The following is a 23,694-nucleotide window of genomic DNA, read 5'->3' as shown; positions in this document are numbered from 1 at the left end:
TTGGTGAGCAAGAAAACATCTCAAGATGTAGCATTAAATGGTTGGTTTGGTTACTTACAATTACTGTTTTCACCAAATGTCATGGTTTTAACAGGAGTGATAGCACTCTTCAGTGGGTTACTTTTGTGATATGTATAGTTGTATAGTTGTATATTGTTATGCCCCATCTAGGGGTGTTCTAGGACACAACATGATTTAAGGCCCCCATCTTCCCCAAGTCCCAAGTAGCCACCAAAACACTACTGAATGCAATATAAAGAAAGAATTTATTTTCAGAAAATAAAACTATTTAACAGTGAGTGGATGGTATCTTCGGGGTGGACCAAGGCCAAAATAACAAACAAAACAACCCTACCTAGAAATAAATCAGATAACCTAACAAATGCAAACAAAAGACAAAACACTTACCTCCCTACCTAAATAAACAGGAGAAAATAAGGTAACAAAACTGGCAGTCCACCCGTACTACTCAAAGTAAACGAACAAACAAAACTCATGAACAACAAAGAAGCAAAAGCCGTGGCCGACTGGGAGATGAGGAGGATGAGGGAAATCCTGTTGCCGGGGCAGACCCGCCATCTTGGCCGCTTAAATACGAGGGAGCTCCGTGCTGCAGCCAATCAGGAGCCAGGACCGGGACCTTCCCACCAATCACCTCAGAGACATCACACACGCCTTCTCAACGTAAAGAAAAGCAAACAACAACAACCAATAAATACTGCGACAACAGGCGGAACAATATATATATATATATATTCCATGCCCCCAGCACGAAGATAAGCTACTTCGTGATGTTGCGTGTCTGGAACAAATCTTGTCCGTCCTGTTAAGTAAGAATGTGGATAATGAGATGGTGCAAACACTTATACATTTCCATTTCCACTTGTGTTGCGCATTTGTGTTGCTCACCAATTGTATGTTGGTGTTGCTCACCAGATCCGCCTTCAGATCCGCCTTCTTTTGGTTTATGGAGTACATTTGCGCTCTCGCCTGGAGGCTTGGTGACCACCATAGATGTGAGTGGGGTCACAAAGCTGTACTTCAGTGACAGCTCCAAAGCCTGTGTCTTCACTTTCTCTTTCTCTGGTCCGGATAACTGCAGCCTGTGTCACAAATTGGAATTTGAACATAGCGGTTCATCTGGCAGTAAAGTACAATAGAAGTATATACTGGTCTCCTTGGTTAAGGCTTAGAAAAACATTCCTGGGCAGATGGGCGACTCTGCCCATGTTACATCCACCTGTGTTTCAAATCAGAAGTATGGGCACAAATTGGAAAGTGGATTAAAATTCTCTTACCATCAAGTGGACAAAATACACTGATTAGCCACAATATTAAAACGTGACAGGAGAAATTAATAACACTGACCATCTTGTGACAATTCAATGTTTTGCTGGGAAACATTTGGACCTGGCACTCATGCGGATGTTACTTAGACATGTAGCACCCACCTAGACCAGACCAGGCACCCACACCCCATAGCAATGACACTCCTTGATGGCAGCAGCCATCCCCAGCAGGATGCAGTGTTGACCTGGCCTCCAAATACCCTGTGGAATGATACACAGGTGCCCCTCCCCTCAAACCATAGGACCCAAGGCCCCCCCACTAACAACATCCTATTCACACCACAGGACAACCTCAGAAGGACCAAGTCCATTCTCTGATGAGCCATAACTGTTTTGGAGGCACAAGAGAGACCTACACAATATTAGGTCATAATGTTATGCCTGATCAGTGTATATGAAGTATGTAGTCGATTAAAAGAGTCTTCAGGGGGTTCTGCCCTTTGAGGTCTTTCAAACATAGCCAGATAATTGTCTTTCAGAAAAACAAAGCCCCAAAGAGGAGCCCAAAGGTCAGCTTACTTTACTGTGAATTAGCACGTTTAAAGATGAAATGTTAGTGATAATATCTGCTTAAGCAAACTACCAATGACTCACTCTTTGTCCAGGAGCTGTTTAACTGTGAGGTAGGCCCAGACTCTCTGGATTATGCCGTCAGATGGTTCAGTGGACTCCAGGAAGGGCCTTGTGTCAGAAAATGTCAAGTTTTGTCTCCTCTGTCACAATCCAGATGAAACGTAATGTCAGTACACAGGGATGCTGACAGAGACAGACAGATGTTCATACTACAGCTGATGCGCAGTGTGGATTCAGCCTTACCGAAATGCCCACAACTTGTGGAATAAAGGTTTCAATGTTGTTGTCAGTGATCTGGCCGGCCACCACAATCTCAGAGCCATTATAGTACTGACTAAATTCAGTCTGGGTTAGATTGGTCCCACCAGGGTAGGTCATCGTCACATCCGTCAACAGAGGAGTGGCCACTTCCTCATAGAAACCCTGTGGACAATAGAGGATGGACACCATATGAACGTTGAAACACTCTACGGCCAACAAAACCACACGGTAAACAGAGTACTGATGATGTGGAAGAAAATACCTTCAGCTGTAAATCAGCGTCAGAGTCTTCATAAATCCTTCGTGCCACACCGTTGTTCTGCAGCGACATTTTCTTAAGGAACTTGAAACTGACATCGAAACCGAAACCAAGACAGTAGAGCGGGAATTTGCCCGCAATGGCCCTTTTAACATTTGACTGTATAGTCTTGGGGTTCGTCTCCCCTGCGAGGACACAATACAGTTAACCTCAGGAAATGTCAGACCAATGAATAGCTCCAAACATAGCTATAATGGTCATTTTGTGCATGTCTGTGTGCAGGTATGTTTCATTGTAACCTGAGGTTGGGTCTCCATCTGTGAGAAGTATAAGGATAGGTGCTGAACCTTCTCTGGGATGTGCATTGAGCATTTGTGCTCCTTGCAACACTGCATCATTAATGTCTGTGCCTGAAATGCAACAACAAGTTTCATTGCTACCATTCTGGCCAAATGATTATATTTTGTAAGAAATGGATCTTTAGATAAGACTCACCTCCTGAACTATCAATGTCTTGTACAAAGACCTTGGCACAATCCAGGTTTTCTTTGGTGGCCTGAACAAGTTCTCGTTTCCAGTAAAAAATCCTGTTATCAAATGTGATTAGGCCAAAGTAGTCATCTTCTGACAGGTCATTCAAAATATGCAAGAGTGCTGTCCGGGTCTGGGCACAAAAACATCATTCACACACGTTATTACATTTGTTTTGTGTGTGTGTTTATGAATTTTCTACTCGTCTGTAACACAGGCAATGTATGACAAACTCACACTCTATAAGCACTGTACCTGTTGTATTTTTCTGCCATGCATCGAGCCACTTTGATCAGCAACAAAGACAAAATTCTTTGGTATTTTCGGAAGACTAGATGGAGCAAAATGATGTACAAAGTACCCGTCTGATGTCTTATAGGGAGTGAGAAGAAAGTTTAATTGTTAAAAGATTACAGATGAGACTTTCAGGAAACAGAAATTATGAATAGACACCAATCAGGCATAACATTATGACCACCTTCCTACTGGTCGTCTGTCATTTTTTTTTTGAGTTGTTCCTAAACCATTTTTGTATGTCCACCTGTGTCAGGCTGCATCCCACTGGAGAAGGCTGTTGCCATCAAGGAGTGTCATTGCTATGGGGTAGGGGTTTGTCTGGTCTGGACCAGGTGGGTGGTACATATCCACACAAATGAATGCAAGATCCAAACGTTTTCCAGCAGAACAATGTATTGTCACAAGATGGTCAGTGTTATCCACGTCTCCTGTTAGTGGTTTTAATGTTGTGGCTGATCGGTGTTAATAATATTGAACTACATGATTAATATATTCATGTACGTATAATGACCATATAAAGCTGCAGTTTTGATGAAATTAACTTCATTCTTCATTTACCTGGAGTTCTCCAAATGGGATGCCCCTGTTGACGTCATAAACAATCACCAGATCTCCATTCATACCCTGCTCTGAACAGCTGTCACATGTTCTCTGGTGCTCCTCCGTTGGATAGAAATGAACCCACGCCTAGAAAGACAAACTGATTAGATTATAGATTTCAAAGTTTTTTTCTTGCCACTGTCGCATTATTTATATAAATAGCGACTGAGCTATAACTAAAACTGCATTTCAGCATGCCATACCTGTTTGTCTGTGTGTGTTTTGGTGATGGCATTCGCCATGGCTTTGGTGCTTAGTCCTCCTTTCACATCAATGAAACTGATGCCGGCTTTCTCGTGGATGTACACATCAACCTATACACAATGAAATAAAACAGTTAGAAGACACTGAGACTGTTGAATTACCTGGTTGATCTCTGAGTAGATAGCAACAAGAAAGACACCTTGAAGTCTTTGACAGGCTGCATGGGTCGAGCGTGGATTTGCAGCTTGTACTTGCCATGCGTGCGTTTCATCAGTTCCTCATAGGTGAGCTCAAAGGTGACCTTTTTGTGAGCAGCCACATTTACAGAGGTCTTAAATTCCTCCAGGGTCCTCCCTACAGAACTACAACAATAATCAGACAATAATCATTGTTTTAAATTGCGTTTGGAAGCCAGTTAATGTGGACATGTGTTATGTGAGGTTTTCCTACTCGGATGATTTCAGTTGTCATATTTTAGAGACAAGGAGATACTCAAGAAGAGGACAGTATGTTGCAAAAAAGAACAAAAGAACCCATTCTGTTCATCTGAAAATACACATGTATAAAGAACCAAGAAATCAAATATAATAATAATCAGTTATATAATTATAATTCATTTGTACCTTACAATTCCAGCGCTTTGGCCTCGAGATACAGCCTCAGTGTACTGTTGCTGAGCTTGCTCCTTAGCTTTCACAAGACCATCATACACCTGGCCATCAATAAACCTGAAGAGGACCAAGAAAAGTCTTTGTTTTCACCTGTGTAAGCCTGCAATTGATTCCTTAATGTGCTATATATATACAAATATATATTTTTTTATATTTGCAAATATTCACAGTTCATCTTTGCTTCACACACACATTCTGAATCGACTGATGAAGGCATTCTTGGGAATCTGGACGTGGAATTCAATTTCCTTTGACACGTTCATGCGATTGGCCACGCGGCTGGAGATGATGTTGGTGGCATAGCGACTGGTCACCGTGGAGTTGATGTGAAAGCTGTAGATGTCCCAGTCATCCTGAGTAAACAGAGGAGGTCACATTTCACAAGAAAATGGCTTGATTTAACTCGCTGGCTGACGACCAGCTGACCAAGGATTAAATGAGGTGGGTGACTTCGGTGAAATGTCACTGGTGTAGCTACAGAAACCCCCCCTCCCCCGTTCTCATGGTTTTTCAACTCATGTTTCAAGTTCACATTGGCTGTGCCCATCCACATTCATGGCATGCACACAGAGGACATGGTGTAGACTCAGATGCACTCTCTGGAACCTTTCTCCCTGATTCGTATTATACCCAACCGTAAACAAGATCATCTAAAACACATTAAATAACCCTTAACTTGAACCATAAACCTTAACCACATGAGACTTTCCATTCTTAATTTGACTCAGTTTGCCTTAACCTCCTGCAAACCTTACCACATAGTTTTAACCATAAAATGTATTGAATCAGCTATGTGTATCTATGATCACACAAAAAGGAGAAAGTGCATTACACTGACCTATAATCAGTGCCCTGACACTCTCTCTAACCATGACCCAAATTTAAATGTAACCTACCCCAGTTTATTTTGGATAAACCTGTTAACATGTACTTCCCCTTTATTTTGGTCTTTACGGTAAAAGAAGTTCTGCCTTTGACCTGTGTTACGCTGAGCACGCTCGGTAGGGGGCGTTGTCGTTTACGGTGCTGTTGATGGCGGACGACTTGTGTGGATGTCGAAGAGCAATAAAGCAGTAAAAGTGATATAAACAGCGTGTTTATTGGAGTTAACATTGGTAGCAGAGGATGGTTAGCAATTATAAAGTTCCGCCGAAGTTCGACGAGAGCAGACCGTATGAGTGTTGGAAAAATGAAGTCAACGTCTGGACGCGAGTTACAGAGCTCGACAAAAAGAAACAGGCCCTCGCGGTTGCTTTGGGGCTTGAAGGAAGAGCAAGAGAAACGGCAATGGAAATACCTGCAGAAGATTTGGACAGCGATAACGGTATGAGAACTTTGTTAACGAAACTGGACAGTGTGTTCCTGAAGGAGGAAAAAGGCCGTGCTTATGAAGAATACTCTCACTTTGATGGCATTACGAAAGACAGTTCCGTGTCCATGTCGGACTGCATTATTGACTTTGAGCAGCGATATAATCGAATGAAAAAGTATAATATGACACTCCCGGACGCTGTGTTAGCCTTCAAACTGCTGGACACTGCTTGTCTAGACGAAAAGGACAGACAAATGGCATTAACAGCGTGTGCGGACCTGACATTCACCGGCATGAAGTCGGCGCTGAAACGGATTTTCGGAGGAAAAACGCCGGGCGCGGCTAATGGAATACAAGTGCACCAGGACGTGGCGTTCTTCACAGAGCAAAGACCACTAGGAAGAGGTAAACGATATACAGCGAGTCAGAGTGGACAACAAAGACAGCCATTACCAGGTACTAATCCATTGGATAAATTCGGTAGAAGATCAAAATGTGTCGTTTATCAAAGTACATTTCATTGGGCTAAAGACTGTCCCCACAAAAGGAGGGAGGATGTTAAACTTGCTGAAGATGCAACTGTAGAGGAATGTAACATCACACTGTTTACAGAGGCCTCCATGTCTGCCTCAGAGATCTTCCTGGCTGAATCCATGGGGTCAGCCATTATTGACACTGCTTGCACACGTACAGTATGTGGGGGGAAATGGCTAGAGAACTACATGATGGACCTTAGCCAAGATCAAGCTGATCAGGTACTGCGAACAGAAGTCCCCAGTTGTACACCGTTTAGGTTTGGAGATGGAAATCTAGTTTATTCCAACAGAAAAGTGAGACTGCCTGCTAAAATAGGACAGACAAAATGTCATGTTGAAGCCGAAGTAGTAGAAGTTGATATCCCACTACTGCTGAGCAAAACATCCCTGAAAAGGGCAGGAACTGTTTTGGACATGGAGAATGACAGAGCTGTTATGTTCAAGCAACCTGTTCCTCTTGAATTTACTAGTTCTGGACACTACTGTGTAGACATCAGAGACAAAGACCCTGAGAAGAACAAGGCTGAGGATGAAGTTCTCTTAGTCACTGAAAACATGTCGTTAGGTGAAAAACGCAAAGTTCTGCTGAAGCTTCATAAACAGTTTGGCCATGCGTCCGCAGAAAGGCTACAGAGGCTCAATCAGAGCTCAGGAAACAAAGACAAAGACTGCATAACTATCTTACAACAAATAGTACAGGACTGCGACATATGCCGGAGGTACAGCAAGACAAAGCCGAAGCCTGCTGTGGATTTGCCTCTAGCTTCGGAGTACAATGAGACAGTAGCAGTAGATTTACACGAGCTGGAGTCAGGTGTGTGGTACCTCCACATCATTGATCATTTCACACGTTTCAGTGCAGGAGACATTGTGAGAACAAAGAAGTCCTCTGAAATAGTCAACTCCTTCATTCACGCATGGATAAGTGTCCACGGTCCCCCACGGAGATTATACAGTGATAATGGTAGAGAATTCAACAATGAAGAGGTTCGAGACATGGCAGAAAACTTCAATATTGAGACAAGGACAACAGCAGGATACAGCCCCTGGAGCAACGGACTGCTGGAGAGACATAATCAGACACTCACCGAAGTCATCCAGAAAGTGAAACGGGAGAATGGATGTGACTGGCACACGGCCCTTGACTGGGCCCTCATGGCCAAGAACAGTATGCTTAATGTTCATGGTTACAGCCCATACCAACTGGTATTTGGACAGAATCCTAACCTTTCCTCTGTACTAGTCGATAAGTTACCTGCTCTTGAGGGTACCACTATAAGTGCTAAGGTAGGAGAACACATATCAGCTCTACATGCTTCCAGGAGAGCTTTCACAGAGGCAGAATGTTCAGAGAGGATTAGGAGGGCTCTACGCAAACAGCTCAGACCCACAGATGACAAATATGAGACAGGAGATAAAATCTATTACAAACGAGCAGACTGCACAGAGTGGAAGGGGCCAGGAACAGTCATTGGTCAGGATGGAGCTGTTGTATTTGTACGACATGGTGAGCTTGTTGTTAGAGTACATCGCTCTAGGCTTTGTAAGGTGCACACACAGGATCAGGATGAGCAAGTACTGCATGGTGAGCCCAACAAGAGAACAGAAAGTGAGAACGAGATCACAGACAACAGAACAGTTTGGACAGTTTGGACAGTGAGCAGAGCACTGACGATGAACAAGACAGCATCTGTGACAGGGAGGTGAATACAGGAGTTTTACATTCACCCATGACACGTGCGAATGTGACACAAACTGAGACAGAGCACAATGTTTGTCATCCAATCTCTGTAACAAACTGTAACATTTATGGACAAAGATGACAATGTTCCACGCAAGGCAAGAGTGTTAGGTAGAGCAGGCAAAGCCACAGGGAAGAACCAAAACTGGTATAATCTGCAACACCTTCAGCCAGATGGGAGTGATGGGCAAAAAGAGTCAGTTGATATGTCACGTGTTGATAGTCTCAACATTCAAACAGAGGACAGGGATGCAGATGTGCTTATAACGAAAGATATCTCATTTGATGCAGCTAAACAGGATGAGATAAAGAACTGGCACAGTAATGGTGTTTTTGATGAAGTCAAAGATTCAGGTCAGAAATGTGTCTCCACCAGATGGGTCTGCAGTCTTAAGGAAACTGTCAAGGGTATTGTGCCCAAAGCTCGGCTTGTAGCCAGAGTTTTTGAAGATCTTAATATCCAAGGGTTACAGAAAGATTCCCCAACCTGTGCCTCAGAATCTCTTAAGCTAGTGTTAGCTGTAATCTGTCAGAAACATTGGACAGTCCATTCCATGGACATCAAATCAGCATTTTTACAGGGCATGGAACTATCCAGGGACATTTACATTCGTCCCCCTCCAGAGGCAGGCAGTAAAGGGGTTTTATGGAAACTAAAGAAATGTGTATATGGTCTTGCTGATGCATCACTATATTGGTATAACAAAGTCAAAGAAATCATGCTGAACACAGGTGGTAAAATGTCTCAGGTGGATCCAGCCATCTTTTACTGGTTAGATGATGAGCTTGAAGTTACTGGAGTACTTGCATGCCATGTAGATGATTTTCTTTGGGCAGGTTCACAAAACTTCTCAAGAAGTGTTATTCCTTATCTCAAGTCTGCGTTCCATGTGGGACGTGAGGAGCATGAAAACTTCTGCTTTGTGGGGATGAATTTTGCTACTGTTGATGGTGCAGTTCAGGTACATCAGCACAGTTACATAAATAATCTACAACCTCTTCACATGCAAGCAGCACGAGCCATGCAGAGGGATGCCCCCCTCAATGAAACAGAGAAAGAGCAGCTCAGGTCAAAAATAGGACAGATTCTTTGGGTTGCTAAGCAGACCAGGCCAGATATCATGTTTAACTCCTGCAGTTTAGCATCCAATGTGAAACATGCCACAGTGCAGTCCATTCATGAGGTAAATAAAGTCATTTGTAAGCTGAAATCAGAACAGGTGAGCCTCAAGTTTCAACATTTGGGAGAGAATGATGCTCTGAACTTGGTAGTTTTCAGTGATGCCTCTCTTGGCAACCTTCCAGATGGAGGTACTCAGGGTGGAACTTTAATTGTCCTTATGGGAAAAGAAGGAAAATTCTCCCCTCTCTGTTGGCAGTCCAAAAGAATCAGACGTGTGGTGCGGAGCACCCTTGCAGGGGAAACTCTTGCTATGGCAGAAGGGATAGACAATGCCATTTTTCTGGCAACCCTTTTTTTCTGAGCTCACTACTGGGAATGTTGAAGCAAATACTCCTCCGTTGATCTGTGTGACTGATAATCACTCTTTGTTTGATGCTCTTAAATCGACAAAACAGGTCACAGAGAAAAGACTGCGATTGGAGATCAGCAGCATTAGAGAGCTCATACAAAGTGAGAAAATCAAGGAGATGCTCTGGTCGGACAGTAAAGCACAGCTCGCTGACTGTCTTACCAAAAAGGGAGCGTCTGCTCTGTGCCTATTGAAAGCACCTATTGAAGGTTTTTGGAAACTGTGATCATTTAAAAGAAAGAACTTTGTGTGTAACTCTGTGGAAACCTAAAAACTGGTTAATATGTGAATATGTTCAGTTTTTGTTGAATTCACACCAAATTCTTCTGCAAAGTCATCTGAGCTTTGAGTTCTGTTAATAGTAATAAGATCGCTTTATTTTGTTATATTTGGTACAGTCAATTTATTTTATTTGTTATTTGTTATTCTGGTCATTACGGTAAAAGAAGTTCTGCCTTTGACCTGTGTTACGCTGAGCACGCTCGGTAGGGGGGCGTTGTCGTTTACGGTGCTGTTGATGGCGGACGACTTGTGTGGATGTCGAAGAGCAATAAAGCAGTAAAAGCGATATAAACAGCGTGTTTATTGGAGTTAACAAAACCTACCCTAATCTTGTACTAAGCCTTCAACCTCATTTGCAATCACATACATGCATTTACATCACAAATGTCCTCAGTCTCCAGGACTAGGTGTGGTACTCACACAAACAGACATATAAGAGCACATACACGGTCATGATCCCGTACTCCATTTTAAATTATGTTCCTAAAGACTTGCTTTAACAAAGAACCACCATTACTACTTGCCCAAGCCTGACATTAACCTAAACTTAACCTTACATCAAAATTAAACCAAACATTGTAGTGTCCAAATAAATGAGGGTACATCTGCGTGTAAACAGATTTATGTCTCCAAAACAAGGGTAATGCACGCACACACACAAAATAACCCTGAGGCTAGAGAGCCATGAGGTCCCTAAACCTGCTTTTTCTGATGTCTGAGGCAGAGGCAGAGTTCAGTGTGCTGCAGCTGACAGAAAGCTGCACAGCCGTAATGAAGAAATAAATAAACTGAGCACACGCATTATGTGAAATATCTATCAAAATTAGCAGAGGTGGTAAAATTTAAATATATTCAATAGACATTTTTCCTTGCGCTGCAGTGCTCTCCCCTTCGTATTTTGTGACCTTACCTTGACTGTTAGTGTGGTCGCCAAACCCAGCAGCAGCCCAAGGAGGGTCACTTGCACCACAGCTCTCTCCATGGTGCACACCACTACTCTGCAACCCAGACAGCTGAAGTTGTCTTTTAAACTCAGACAAACAAGGACAGTCCAAAGTGCACAGATTGTTTTCTCCCTCAACAACTTTCACTTTGATACGTGACATAAACTAAACACACACACACACACACACACACACACACACACACACACACACACACACTCGCCCCCATGATTTATCAGAAATTCTGCTGTTTATGCGAGCTCTACTGTTGACACTGAGAGTCCACTGAGAGTGAACTTTGCCAGGACTTGGGTTCTTGACTTTTCATGCAGCAACAGGCAACACAGGCTCGAAGGCTCAGAAGTCCTGCATGCACCGCTAATGAAAGTATGCGACTAACATTTGTGTTGAGCAAAAATGACTTTATTGTTTATGTCTTCAAGTATGTAATGTTTTTTAGAGTACCGATCTGACAATGTCAGGAAAGCGCTAGGAAATCAGGTGATACAGCAGACAAAAGGCAATCGTACACCTAGCTCTCACTACAAGCATTAAAGAGATTAAAGACAGAGGTTATGGTGTAAAGCACAAACAGAACAAGCGACAAGAAGAATGTTTTTCATTGAGGTGATATCTTGAGTTAAAGACGTTGAACTAAGAAATCATCCAGTCTTTTCTGCAGGACAGACTCAGAAGACATGAGCCAGCAGTCCAGTGTCACGGGCGCAGTAACGCTATAGTCAGCAGCCGTGGTTCTACAAAAGAAGGACAGACAGGGTCACACAGCTTATCCTTGTATGTTGCAGTAATAGCTGCACTCTGAAAAAGCTTTAATTTGTATGCTAATAACAAAAACATGAATACAACAGAACAAAATATACCTCTTAGCGTCATACTCCTGGCCTTTGAATACCAGTTTTGTGCCAGAATCGCCCTGTTTCTCCTCATAAACTGCTGGGTCTAGAGCTGGACACACAATAAAAAAAAGCATGATGCAAAAATGTTGGCTCTTACAAACAAATAATGTAATTTCTCATTTAATGCAGAGGTATATGCACAGACACGCTCTGCCTTTCACCCACTTAGAATTCCTTCTGCGTCGATGGCCGATGGCCTCTGTCTTATGACCGGCCAAAGGAATTCTTCTCCATCCTTGTGATGAAGCAAGATGACTATGCGCATGTCTCCAGCTGTAACATCTGTTTCCTTGTCCCGTCTGATCACTGTCACACTAGAAAAAAAAAGATAATAGCTTCACAAACACTGTCAACATGTATGTATGACCTAAGCTCACAGTCTATAGTCCCTTCTCTTCTGTCAGGAAGGAGATTTTCAGTTTTATCTGAAGCATCAGAAACATTTCTCTTTTGTTTCTGACCAGTGACAATATATTCATGGAACCATAGTTACTTTTGTTACTCTTGTTTTTCCGCCAGAGAGTCCGCCATGCTCCTAGTCTCTGTAGGCTACTCCATCTCTGTCCGTACAGTTTCTCTGGTCTTCAGCTATTGCAAACCAGTAATTGCTGGCTGACATATAACCATAGACTGTATAAAGGCATCAGTTTGGCCAATGCAAGGAAGCGGGGATGCGGGGATGCGTTGTCCATATTTATATACAGTCTATGCGTAAAACACTGAACAGCTGGTGAGCCAGGTCCGGGAAGGCTGCCTCAGACAACAGATGTAAGGCTCTGAAATACTGTGAGCCAGATTTCACTGCCACTAATTTCCCAGTTAGCAATGTGTTAACAAGTTGGGCAAGGTACTGACTTTACTGAAAGTTAATTTGAACTATAGCTTTAACTTTCCTTTAATTTCCCTTTAAAAGTCTGACACACGGTCACAGATCACTTTCATTTATCTTGCTCTGCTCAGGTAGAAGAGGAGTAAAGCTTTCCTGGCCTTCACATGAGGTTATGAGTCCATGGATCAGGTTTAAATATGTAATTGGGCACGTGCACCAAATGTAAGAAGAGAGTCAGAAAGCCAACCACATAATTTAGCTTAACATAAAGAGTGGACACAAGGACAGCTAGTCTGGGTTGGTGTCCCATATTATTTCTGCATGTTGAGCTAAGTTGAAAGAAAATAAATACCAATATGTTATGTTATTCCTTTAGGAGTTGCTCTCATGTGAGTCACTGCTGAGAGTGCCTCCTGAGCATTACACTGCAAAGTTACCTTCCAGCTGTGATGGAATCTTGTCCAGTGTGGTGTGTCACTGTCTGTCCCAGTGTAACAGAGACTCCCGTGGGGTAAACTTCAACATGGTGATCGGTTTTGAAGTGAATGACAATCCTTCTGAAGCCCCCATTTTCTAGCGAATCAAGCTAGCCGTTCACGTACAGCTCTGGTGAAAAAAAAAACAAATGCAATTCAACACAACACGGCAAACTGGAGAATAGACATGGATAAGATGGATAACAAAGAAGAAAGATCTTGGGGGGAAAAAAGTACATAATAGAGTTTAAGACAGCTAAACCCTAATATTATACTTCTCCCCCCCCCCAAGATCTTTTTGTGAGGTAAATTAAGAATGAAAATAGGAACATTACTGACCGCTGCTGGGGAGGTGATATAGTTTAAGGGACAGACTTCCATTTAAGTCACAGCACAGTGGAATCGACTGATTCTCAGTTTTTAGCAAAAACCTGTGGACAAGAGGAGCTGAAGACACAGACATGTACATGAGTTACCAGCAGATGGAAACATGTAAACTGAAACAAACAAAGCTTTTATGATGATGACAGTCCCATCCCGTCTCAACTTCCATGCTGTGCTGGGGTGATCAGTAGATACGTACATCATCAAACTGTGTATTAGCTGTAGATTTACATTTGCAACACACTTGTGTGGACCATCTTATAGATGTCTTTGTTAAGGTGTGCGTCACGTCCCTCTGCACCCCAGGTTTTTGTTAACAGGTAAACAAGCCAACCGTCACGGGTGCGCGTGGAGCTCTCAGAGATGACATGTAAAATAGCCTCTGATAACGAGGCTGAGGTTTGTCTTTGAGAGATGTGTCCCCAATCTGAACAAAGATCCATCTTTCGGGTTCTTGCTAAAACACTTAGGAAAAAATATGAACGGCCTAAATTTTCTTGCTATGTCTTATAATTAATAAGTAATTAACAAACTTAACAAACTAAGTGTAACTGATGTAAAGGAGCAGGAGAAGACAACAGCAGCTCCGTACGTTTGCCATTAACTGTTATCTTACTGCTGGGTTTTTAAGATGAATACAGCATGGTGGTTACTCTGTGGTACCCTTTTATGCACCACAACAAAATATGTATACCGATCAGACATAACATTATGACCACCTTCCTAATATTGTGTATGTCTCCCTTGTGCCTCCTAAACAGTTGTCCTAAACCCTAACTCATCAGAGAATAGACATGGGCCTTCTGAGGGTGTCCTGTGGTGTCTGGTAACAGAATATTGTTAGTGGGGGTCTTTGGGTCCTATGGGTTGAGGGGAGGGGCCTCTGTGGATCAGACTTGAATTTATGAATTTGGAGGCCAGGTCAACACCTTGTGCAATTTTTCATGTTTCTTGAGTTGTGTGTCATATTGTTGAGGTCTACTCTATACATAGAGGTGAAGGTAGCTGATATTTATCACCACACATTTTTTAAAAACAAGATTTAAAAACAAAAACATTTTTATAAAACAGATACAGATTTTATGAATAAAATCTATGTGATACTCTACCAGCAGTTATTGTTGGAGCTTCGGTTACCGGGCCAACTGATACACGAGTCACAGGTATAGGTTGGATATCTGTTTCAAGAGGGAATAAATTTACACAAAGATATTCACAAACATTAATATTACAAAGTATTTTCACCACCCGCTTGGACTATCTCTGTGGACTTCCTGTTTTATTTATCCTCAAATGTATTGTTATTTTAAATTTTGTTTTTAAGATGCATGCGCAAATGTTGTTTAACCTTGCCAATCAGTGTCTTCATCACTCACTCACCATAAGAATGACCATATTCCATGTAGAAGTCTACTCCTGATTCAAAGTCAGGCGAAGCGGCCACTGCTCCTGATTCTGGAGCAGAAGAGCATAAAGTTTTATATCTCCATTACATATTGCTTTTTTGTATTTATTATAAATAAATATTAAATGTTACGTTTCATGGGAAAACTGAATAAGAATACACAAAATCTAAATGGGCTTACTCAGTAGGCTACCATAGCGCTAGGCAGACAGCGTTACTTTTCCATTGTATGTGGAGGGCAAGCACTTTTGAGTAAAGTCACCCTTGTCAGGCAAAAAATATTTTTAAACCATCCAAAAGTCAGTGTAAACTGTCCAAAATTCTAAATTGTCTTTTTGTTATTGTCAGCCATGGTGTATTTTATTTTAAATCGCTGTGAAAACAGTTTAACTTTTTTGTATAGCTAACACGTTTTTACAAGACCACATTTGAACACATCAAGATAACGTTATTGACCTTCGCCTAATGCTCATGATTACTGAGTAGAACTTGAATGCGTCATAATACAATTCATTGTAGCCTCGTAACTGAGCGGGTGCTTGGTGTTTACTGGAGCACTGTCCGACAGTAATAATATGTGTGAAACACACAGTCCGCTGTAGATAGCCTCCAAATTAGTAACGTTCACTGTCGTTCAGTTATTTTCACTCGGAATCGCTGCTCTACAATGAACTGGCGACTTGCCCAGTGTAGCCCGCCTCTCACCCGATGATTGACAGCTAACGTAAGCTACAGGCCTTGTACGCGTTACAGACAATAAATTAACGAATGCAGGGGCGGAGTGGCAATCGGGGGCGCGGTGCGGTCAGAATTTTCCCCACTCCACCCCTGAATGAATGAATGAACAAGGAGGCGCCCTCGGTAGTTTTACTCTCACCATTCCTAGAAAAAAAAATTGATGTCCTGGGCCCCTGCTCTGTTGCTCCTAGCCCTGGCCTCCCTAGGCCTGGAATATGAAGTAGCGTTTGAGTCGTGTTGAGACAGATCCGTGTGTAGCTACGCAAATATTCTTGAAACGATGCCAGGGAAAACAGAGGGGGAAAAGATCTTTTTTTTTTTTTTTTTTTTACCAAAAGTCCCTACTGCCACTCACACCCCCCTGACCCCACTATTTGAGAAGTAGGCCTACTGGAAAAACAAATTTCGGTATGGTGTGGTTTTGCTATCATCAGCTTTTTGAAGATTTTTTTGGAAGCCAGATTACCACGTTAGCAATGATATGGGAACACATCATTTTGGCAATAGCTAACGCTAGCTAGCTCTCGGTTTAAAAACAACGACCCAATAACCCTCAATTTATTACTAAAAATTATCCAGATGCTCATGCAGGACCTCTGGTCAGTTCAGTCTAGATTATTATGCTAGAACCTTTTTTAATTTTTTTTTTTTTTTTTTTATTTTATTTTTTATTTTTTGTCCTGTCCAGCATCGAAGCAAGCAGAATAATGATCTGTTCTTTATATTGTGCTGAGCAGATTTTGATTTGCCAAGGGGAGCTTTATGAATGATAAGGCTCCTCTTGATAATCTCAGTTAAACTTTATTTTATTTTTTATACATGTTGGTGGATGGACCTTTACATAATATTGCTGAACCTGACACGGAGAGAGAAAGAGAAGGAAAGATAGAGTGGACAGGAGTTGAGAGAAAAAGGGGGGGGGGGGGGGGGATGGAGAGAAAAAGAGGGATACACCAAGCAGCAACTGCTACACCTGTTGAGAAACACAACAAAGAACATCACCCGGTCTCGGCCGGAGAGCAAGCTGACAATCCTAAAAGGCACACAAAAGAGAAAGATTACGCTGGGGTAGACAACAACCATGGCACAAAAGTTTCATACACTCGTGTTTAAGTCTACACATACATGTTTGTATAACACAGCAGATAACTAAACCACAGTAGTCCTTAATGTTCACGGTTTGTATACACGGTTTAAATGTTCACCAGAGGATGCAGTGACTGTGTCACCATGCAGAATGAGGATGAAGAGTGTTTAAAGATGGCTGTGATGGTGCAACCGTTCCCCCAAGGAGAGCAAACAATGGACAGGAAGTCCCAGGACCCCAACCACCAGCAGCAACCCCAGGGTGCGTGTCCCCACCACCACACCACAGAGGGACATGCCTCCATCCAGCCGGTGGCATAGGAGGCCCCCGGCCAGAACCCCCCCCCCCCAGCTGCGGCGAGCAGGCCCCGGCGGCCCAAGATAGGCAGCCACCAACCTCGCCAGGCAACCAGCCACCCGGGACAGGCACGGAGTAGGGTCCACGGCCCCACGAGCCCGAGGGCAGCACCCCCCACCCCCACCAGACACGCGGCCCAGCCGACGCCCACAAGGACCAGGCCGCCCCAGACGGCCGCCCGGGACGGGCCAGCACCCGCCCCCACGCCCAAGCCACGCGCCCAGGGACCCCGGCAGCACCCACCCCCGCCCCCCCCTCCCTTCCACCTTTTTTAATTTTTAAAAGGATAAATTGTTTCATTAATGGCCACCATTGTCCACCGCGAGGGCAGTTGCTGACGCGAAACTTCAGGCGTGGGAGGAGTTCAGTGAGACTATGGAAGACTATCGATCGGCTCCGAAGAGGTTCTGGTAAACCATCCAGCGCCTCACGGGGGGTAGGCGGCAACTCGCTCACACTGTTTTCAGTGGGGGCGATGAGCTGCTGACGTCAACCATTTCTACTTGTGTTATGCATTTGTGTTGCTCACCAAATGAAAATTCCCATTCCTCATGTCCGCCTTCTTTTGGTTTATGGAGTACATCTGCGCTCTCGCCTGGAGGCTTGGTGACCACCATAGATGTGAGTGGGGTCACAAAGCTGTACTTCAGTGACAGCTCCAAAGCCTGTGTCTTTACTTTCTCTTTCTCTGGTCCGGATAACTGCAGCCTGTGTCACAAATTGTAATTTGAACATAGCGGTTCATCTGGCAGTAAAGTACGATAGCAGTATCTACTGCTCTCCTCGGTTAAGGCTTAGAAAAACATTCCTGGGCAGATGGTATTTTTGGAAACCAATATAAAAGAACATTTTCAACTTGTTCCCAAAGTTGCGACTCTGCCCATGTTACATCCACCTGGGTTTCAATTCAGAAGTACAGGCACAACTTGTAAAGTGGATTAAAATTCTCTTACCATCAAGCGGACAAAATACACTGATCAGCCACAATATTAAAACCTGACAGGAGAAATTAATAACATTGACCATCTTGTGACAATTAAATGTTCTGCTGGGAAACTTTTGGACCTGGCATTCATTCGTGTGGATATGTAGCACCCACCTAGACCAGACCGGGCACCCCCACCCCATAGCAATGACACTCCTTGATGGCAGCAGCCATCCCCAGCAGGATGCAGCCTGACACAGGCACACACGCAAAAACGGTTTAAAAAAAAAAAAGGAAGAACAGCACAAGGTGTTGACCTGGCCTCCAAATTCACTAGATCCCAAACTGATCAAGTATCTGTTTGGATGATCCACAGAGGCCCATCCCCTCAACCCACTGGACCCAAAGGCCCCCACTAAACAACATCCTGTTGCCAGACACCACAGGACACCCTCAGAAGGCCCATGTTCATTCTCTGATGAGTCACAACTGTTTTGAAGACACAAGGGAGACCTACACAATATTAGGAAGGTGGTCATAATGTTATGCCTGATCGGTGTATATGCATTATTTATTCGATTAAAAGAGTCTTCAGGGGTTCTGTCCTTTGAGGTCTTTCAAACATAGCCAGATAATAGTCTTTCAGAAAAACAAAGCCTCAAAGAGGAGCCCAAAGCTCGGCTTCCTTTACTGTGAATTAGCACGTTTAAAGCTGAAATGTTCGTGATAATATCAGCTTAAGCAAACTACCATTAAACAGATAGAAACTGCTTACAGAAAAGGACAGTCATCCATCAGCTATCATGGACCCGACACACTCTGAGTGGTAAATCTTCAACCATTAATGCTGGAAATTACATATTCCCTGCAGAAGTTGTGCTGTAAATTTAAATTGTTTGGATTTTTAACATGTTGCTTTTGGCTTATGGAAAATGTGGTGATCTTTTTCCAATATTCTGACATATTTGTGTGCAATTGAACTATGAAAAAAAACGTGTGATAATTAATTACACACATGAAGAAAAAACAAGAAGACAGGTATCACACTCACTCTTTGTCCAGGAGCTGTTTAACTGTGAGGTAGGCCCAGACTCTCTGGATTATGCCGTCAGATGGTTCAGTGGACTCCAGGAAGGGCCTTGTGTCAGAAAATGTCAAATTTTGTCTCCTCTGTCACAATCCAGATGAAACGTAATGTCAGTACACAGGGATGCTGACAGAGACAGACAGATGTTCATACTACAGCTGATGCGCAGTGTGGATTCAGCCTTACCGAAATGCCCACAACTTGTGGAACAAACGTTTCTATGTTGTTGTCAGTGATCTGACCGGCCACCACAATCTCAGAGCCATTATAGTACTGACTAAATTCAGTCTGGGTTAGATTGGTCCCACCAGGGTAGGTCATTGTCACATCCATCAACAGAGGAGTGGCCACTTCCTCATAGAAACCCTGTGGACAATAGAGGATGGACACCATATGAACATTGAAACACTCTACAGCCAATAAAACCACACGGTAAACAGAGTACTAATGATGTGGAAGAAAATACCTTCAGCTGTAAATCAGCGTCAGAGTCTTCATAAATCCTTCGTGCCACACCGTTGTTCTGCAGCGACATTTTCTCGAGGAACTCGAAACTGACATCGAAACCGAAACCAAGACAGTAGAGTGGGAATTTGCCTGCAATGGCCCTTTTAACATTTGACTGTATAGTCTCAGGATTCGTCTCCCCTGCGAGGACACAATACAGTTAACCTCAGGAAATGTCAGACCAGTGAATAGCTCCAAACATAGCTATAATGGTCATTTTGTGAATGTCTATGTGCAGTTATGTTTCATTGTAACCTGAGGTTGGGTCTCCATCTGTGAGAAGTATAAGGATAGGTGCTGAACCTTCTCTGGGATGTGCATTGAGCATTTGTGCTCCTTGCAACACTGCGTCATTAATGTCTGTGCCTGAAATGCAACAACAACAAGTTTCATGGCTACCATTCTGGCCAAATGATTATATTTTATAAGGATTTTTAGAAAAGACTCACCTCCTGAACTATCAATGCGTTGTACAAAGACCTTGGCACTATCCAGGTTTTTTTTGGTAGCCTGAACAAGTTCTCGTTTCCAGTAAAAAATTGTGCTATCAAATGTGATTAGGCCAAAGTAGTCATCTTCTGACAGGTCATTCAAAATATGCAAGAGTGCTGTCCGGGTCTAGGAACAAAAACATCATTCACACACGTCATTACATTAGTTTTGTGTGTGTTTATGAATTTTCTACTCGTCTGTAACACAGGCAATGTGTGACAAGCTCACACTCTTTAAGCACTGTACCTGTTGTATTTTTCTGCCATGCATCGAGCCACTTTGATCAGCAACAAAGACAAAATTCTTTGGTATTTTGGGAAGACTAGATGGAGCAAAATGATGTACAAAGTACCCGTCTGATTTCTTATGGGGAGTGAGAAGAAAGTTAAAAGATTACAGATGAGACTTAGAAAGACAGAAATTATGAATAGACACCGATCAGGCATAACATTATGACCACCTTCCTGCCTTTCGTCTTTAATGTTTTTTGAGTTGTTCCTAAACTGTTTTTGCATGTGTACGTGTGTCAGGCTGCTGCATCCTACTAGGAATGGCTGCTGCCATCAAGGATTATCATTGGGATGGGTGCTCCTGGTTTGGTCTAGGTGGGTGGTACATATCCACAGATCCAAAAGTTTCCCAGCAGAATATTGTATTGTCACAAGATGGTCAGTGTTATTCACGTCTCCTGTGGTTTTAATGTTGTGGCTGATCGGTGTTAATAATATTGAGCTACATGATTAATATATTCATATACATATAATGACCATATAAAGGTGGAGTTTTGATGAAATTAACTTCACTCTTCATTTACCTGGAGTTCTCCAAATGGGATGCCCCTGTTGACGTCATAAACAATCACCAGATCTCCATTCATACCCTGCTCTGAACAGCTGTCACATGTTTTCTGGTTCTCCTCTGTTGGATAGAAATGAACCCACGCCTAGAAACCAAATTAATTAGATTTTAGATTTCAACGTTTTTTTACTGCCACTGTCGCATTATTTCAACAGAAATAATTTGATAAGAACCGTGAATAGAATAAATCAACATGAGCCAGAATAAAAATAGTGATTGAGCTATAATTAAAACTGCATTTCAGCATGCCATACCTGTTTGTCTGTGTGTGTTTTGGTGATGGCATTTGCCATGGCTTTGGTGCTTAGTCCTCCTTTCACGTCAATGAAACTGATGCCGGCTTTCTCATGGATGTACACATCAACCTATACACAATAAAATAAACAGTTAGAAGACACTGGGACAATTAAACCTCCCGGTTGATCTCTGAGTAGATAGCAACAAGAAAGACACCTTGAAGTCTTTGACAGGCTGCATGGGTTGAGCGTGGATTTTCAGCTCGTACTTGCCATGCGTGCGTTTCATCAGTTCCTCATAGGTGAGCTCAAAGGTGACCTTTTTGTGAGCAGCCACATTTACAGAGGTCTTAAATTCCTCCAGGGTCCTCCCTACAGAACTACAACAGAAATAATAATCATTGTTTTAAATTGCGCGAGGCAGCCAGTTAGTGTGGACATGAGTTGTGTGAGGTTTTCCTACTCGGATGATTTCAGTTGTCATATTTTAGAGACAAGGAGATACTCAAGAAGAGGACAGTATGTTGCAAAAAAGAACAAAAGAACCCATTCTGTTCATCTGAAAATACACATGTACATAGAACCAAGAAATCAAATATAATAATAATCAGTTATATAATTATAATTCATTGATACCTTACAATTCCAGCACTTTGGCCTCGAGATACAGCCTCAGTGTACTGTTGCTGAGCTTGCTCCTTAGCTTTCACAAGACCATCATACACCTGGCCATCAATAAACCTGAAGAGGACCAAGAAAAGCTTTTGTTTACACCTGTGTAAGCTTGCAATTGATTTGTTAATTTACTATATATATATATATATATATATATATACATATATGTTTTTTGTTATTTGCAAATATTCACAGATCATCTTTGCGTCACACACACATTCTGAATCGACTGATGAAGGCATTCTTGGGAATCCGGACATGGAATCCAATTTCCTTTGACACGTTCATGCGATTGGCCACGCGGCTGGAGATGGTGGTGGTGGCATAGCGACTGGTCACCGTGGAGTTGATGTGAAAGCTGTAGATGTCCCAGTCATCCTGAGCAAACAGAGGAGGTCACATTTCACAAGAAAATGGCTTGATTTAACTCACTGGCTGACGACCAGCTGACCAAAGATTAAACAAGGTGGGTGACTTCGGTGAAATGTTATTGGTGTAACTATAGAAACACCCCCGTTCTCATGGTTTTTCAACTCATGTTTCAAGTTCACAATGGCTGTGCCCGTCCACATTGATGGCACGCACACAGAGGACATGGTGTAGACTCAGATCCACTCTCTGAAACCTTTCTCCCTGATTTGTCTTGTATCCCAACCACATAACAAGATCATTTAAAACACATTAAATAACCCTTAACTTGAACCTTAAACCTTAACCACATAAGACTTTCCATTCTTAACTTGACTCAGTTTGCTTTAACCTCCTGCAAACCTTACCAGGTAGTTTTAACCATAAAATGTATTGAATCAGGTATGTGTAACTATGATCACTCGGAAAGGAGAAAGTGCATTACACTGACCTATAATCAGTGCCCCGAGACTCTCTCTAACCATAACCCAAACTTGAATGTAACCTACCCCAGTACCCCATATCACAAATGTCCTCTAGGACTAGGTGTGGTCCTCACACAAACAGGCGTATAAGAGCACATACACAGGCCTGATCTCAACGCTCCATCTTAAATTATTTTCCTAAAGACTTGCTTTAACAATGAACCACCATTACTACTTTCCCAAGTCTGACATTAACCTAAACTTAACCTTACATCAGATTTAAACCAAACATTGTGTGGTCCAAATAGATGAAAGTACATCGGTGTGTAAACAGATTTATGTCTCCAAAACAAGGGTAATACACACACACACACACACACACACACACAAAATAGCCCTGAGGCTAGAGAGCCATGAGGTCCTTAAACCTGCTTTTTCTGATGTCTGAGGCAGAGGCAGAGTTCAGTGTGCTGCAACTGACAGAAAGCTGCACAGCCAAAATGAAGAAATAAATAAACTGAGCACACGTATTATGAGAAATATCTATCAAATTTAGCAGAGGTGGTAAAATTTAAATATATTAAATAGTTTTTTTTCCTTGCACTGCAGTGCTCTACCTTTTGTCTTTTGTGACCTTACCTTGTCTGGTAGTGTGATCACCAAACCCAGCAGCAGCCCAAGGAGGGTCACTTGCACCACAGCTCTCTCCATGGTGCACACCACTATTCTGCAACCCAGACAGCTGAAGCTGTCTTTTAAACTCAAACAAGGACAGTACAAACGTGCACAGATTGTT

The 23,694-nt window shown here is 42.6% G+C and overlaps 1 protein-coding gene and 1 pseudogene across 2 annotated transcripts; both read right to left on the bottom strand.

The window, feature by feature from the left end:
• Nucleotides 1–744: 744 nt before the first annotated feature.
• LOC311487037 (inter-alpha-trypsin inhibitor heavy chain H3-like) lies at nucleotides 745–11,281 on the bottom strand. The gene is made up of 13 exons (XM_084543131.1): nucleotides 11,059–11,281; nucleotides 4,938–5,098; nucleotides 4,698–4,802; nucleotides 4,274–4,436; nucleotides 4,074–4,184; nucleotides 3,829–3,957; nucleotides 3,229–3,345; nucleotides 2,938–3,106; nucleotides 2,742–2,852; nucleotides 2,446–2,627; nucleotides 2,166–2,345; nucleotides 1,944–2,062; nucleotides 745–1,103 (listed from the first exon to the last, which is right to left on the bottom strand). Exons 1-13 carry the CDS (start codon nucleotides 11,128–11,130, stop codon nucleotides 827–829), a joined length of 1,896 nt encoding a protein of 631 aa, XP_084399257.1. The 5' UTR covers nucleotides 11,131–11,281; the 3' UTR covers nucleotides 745–826.
• An 82-nt stretch (nucleotides 11,282–11,363) lies between these two features.
• On the bottom strand, nucleotides 11,364–23,609 carry LOC311486896 (inter-alpha-trypsin inhibitor heavy chain H3-like; annotated as a pseudogene). Its single transcript, XR_014699924.1, has 20 exons — nucleotides 23,538–23,609; nucleotides 22,283–22,443; nucleotides 22,027–22,131; nucleotides 21,608–21,770; nucleotides 21,409–21,519; nucleotides 21,111–21,239; nucleotides 20,543–20,659; nucleotides 20,254–20,422; nucleotides 20,060–20,170; nucleotides 19,764–19,945; nucleotides 19,484–19,663; nucleotides 19,262–19,380; nucleotides 17,742–17,993; nucleotides 15,236–15,249; nucleotides 15,079–15,153; nucleotides 13,654–13,761; nucleotides 13,276–13,444; nucleotides 12,175–12,323; nucleotides 11,974–12,058; nucleotides 11,364–11,847 (listed from the first exon to the last, which is right to left on the bottom strand). The product of XR_014699924.1 is annotated as an inter-alpha-trypsin inhibitor heavy chain H3-like (transcript).
• Nucleotides 23,610–23,694: the final 85 nt, after the last annotated feature.

This window comes from Chelon labrosus (assembly GCF_963514085.1).
Source record: "Chelon labrosus genome assembly, chromosome: 4".
In the NCBI taxonomy this organism is placed as follows: Eukaryota; Metazoa; Chordata; class Actinopteri; order Mugiliformes; family Mugilidae; genus Chelon; species Chelon labrosus.
Note: the sequence above shows the minus strand (reverse complement) of the source record. Positions and strands in the feature narration are given on the sequence as shown.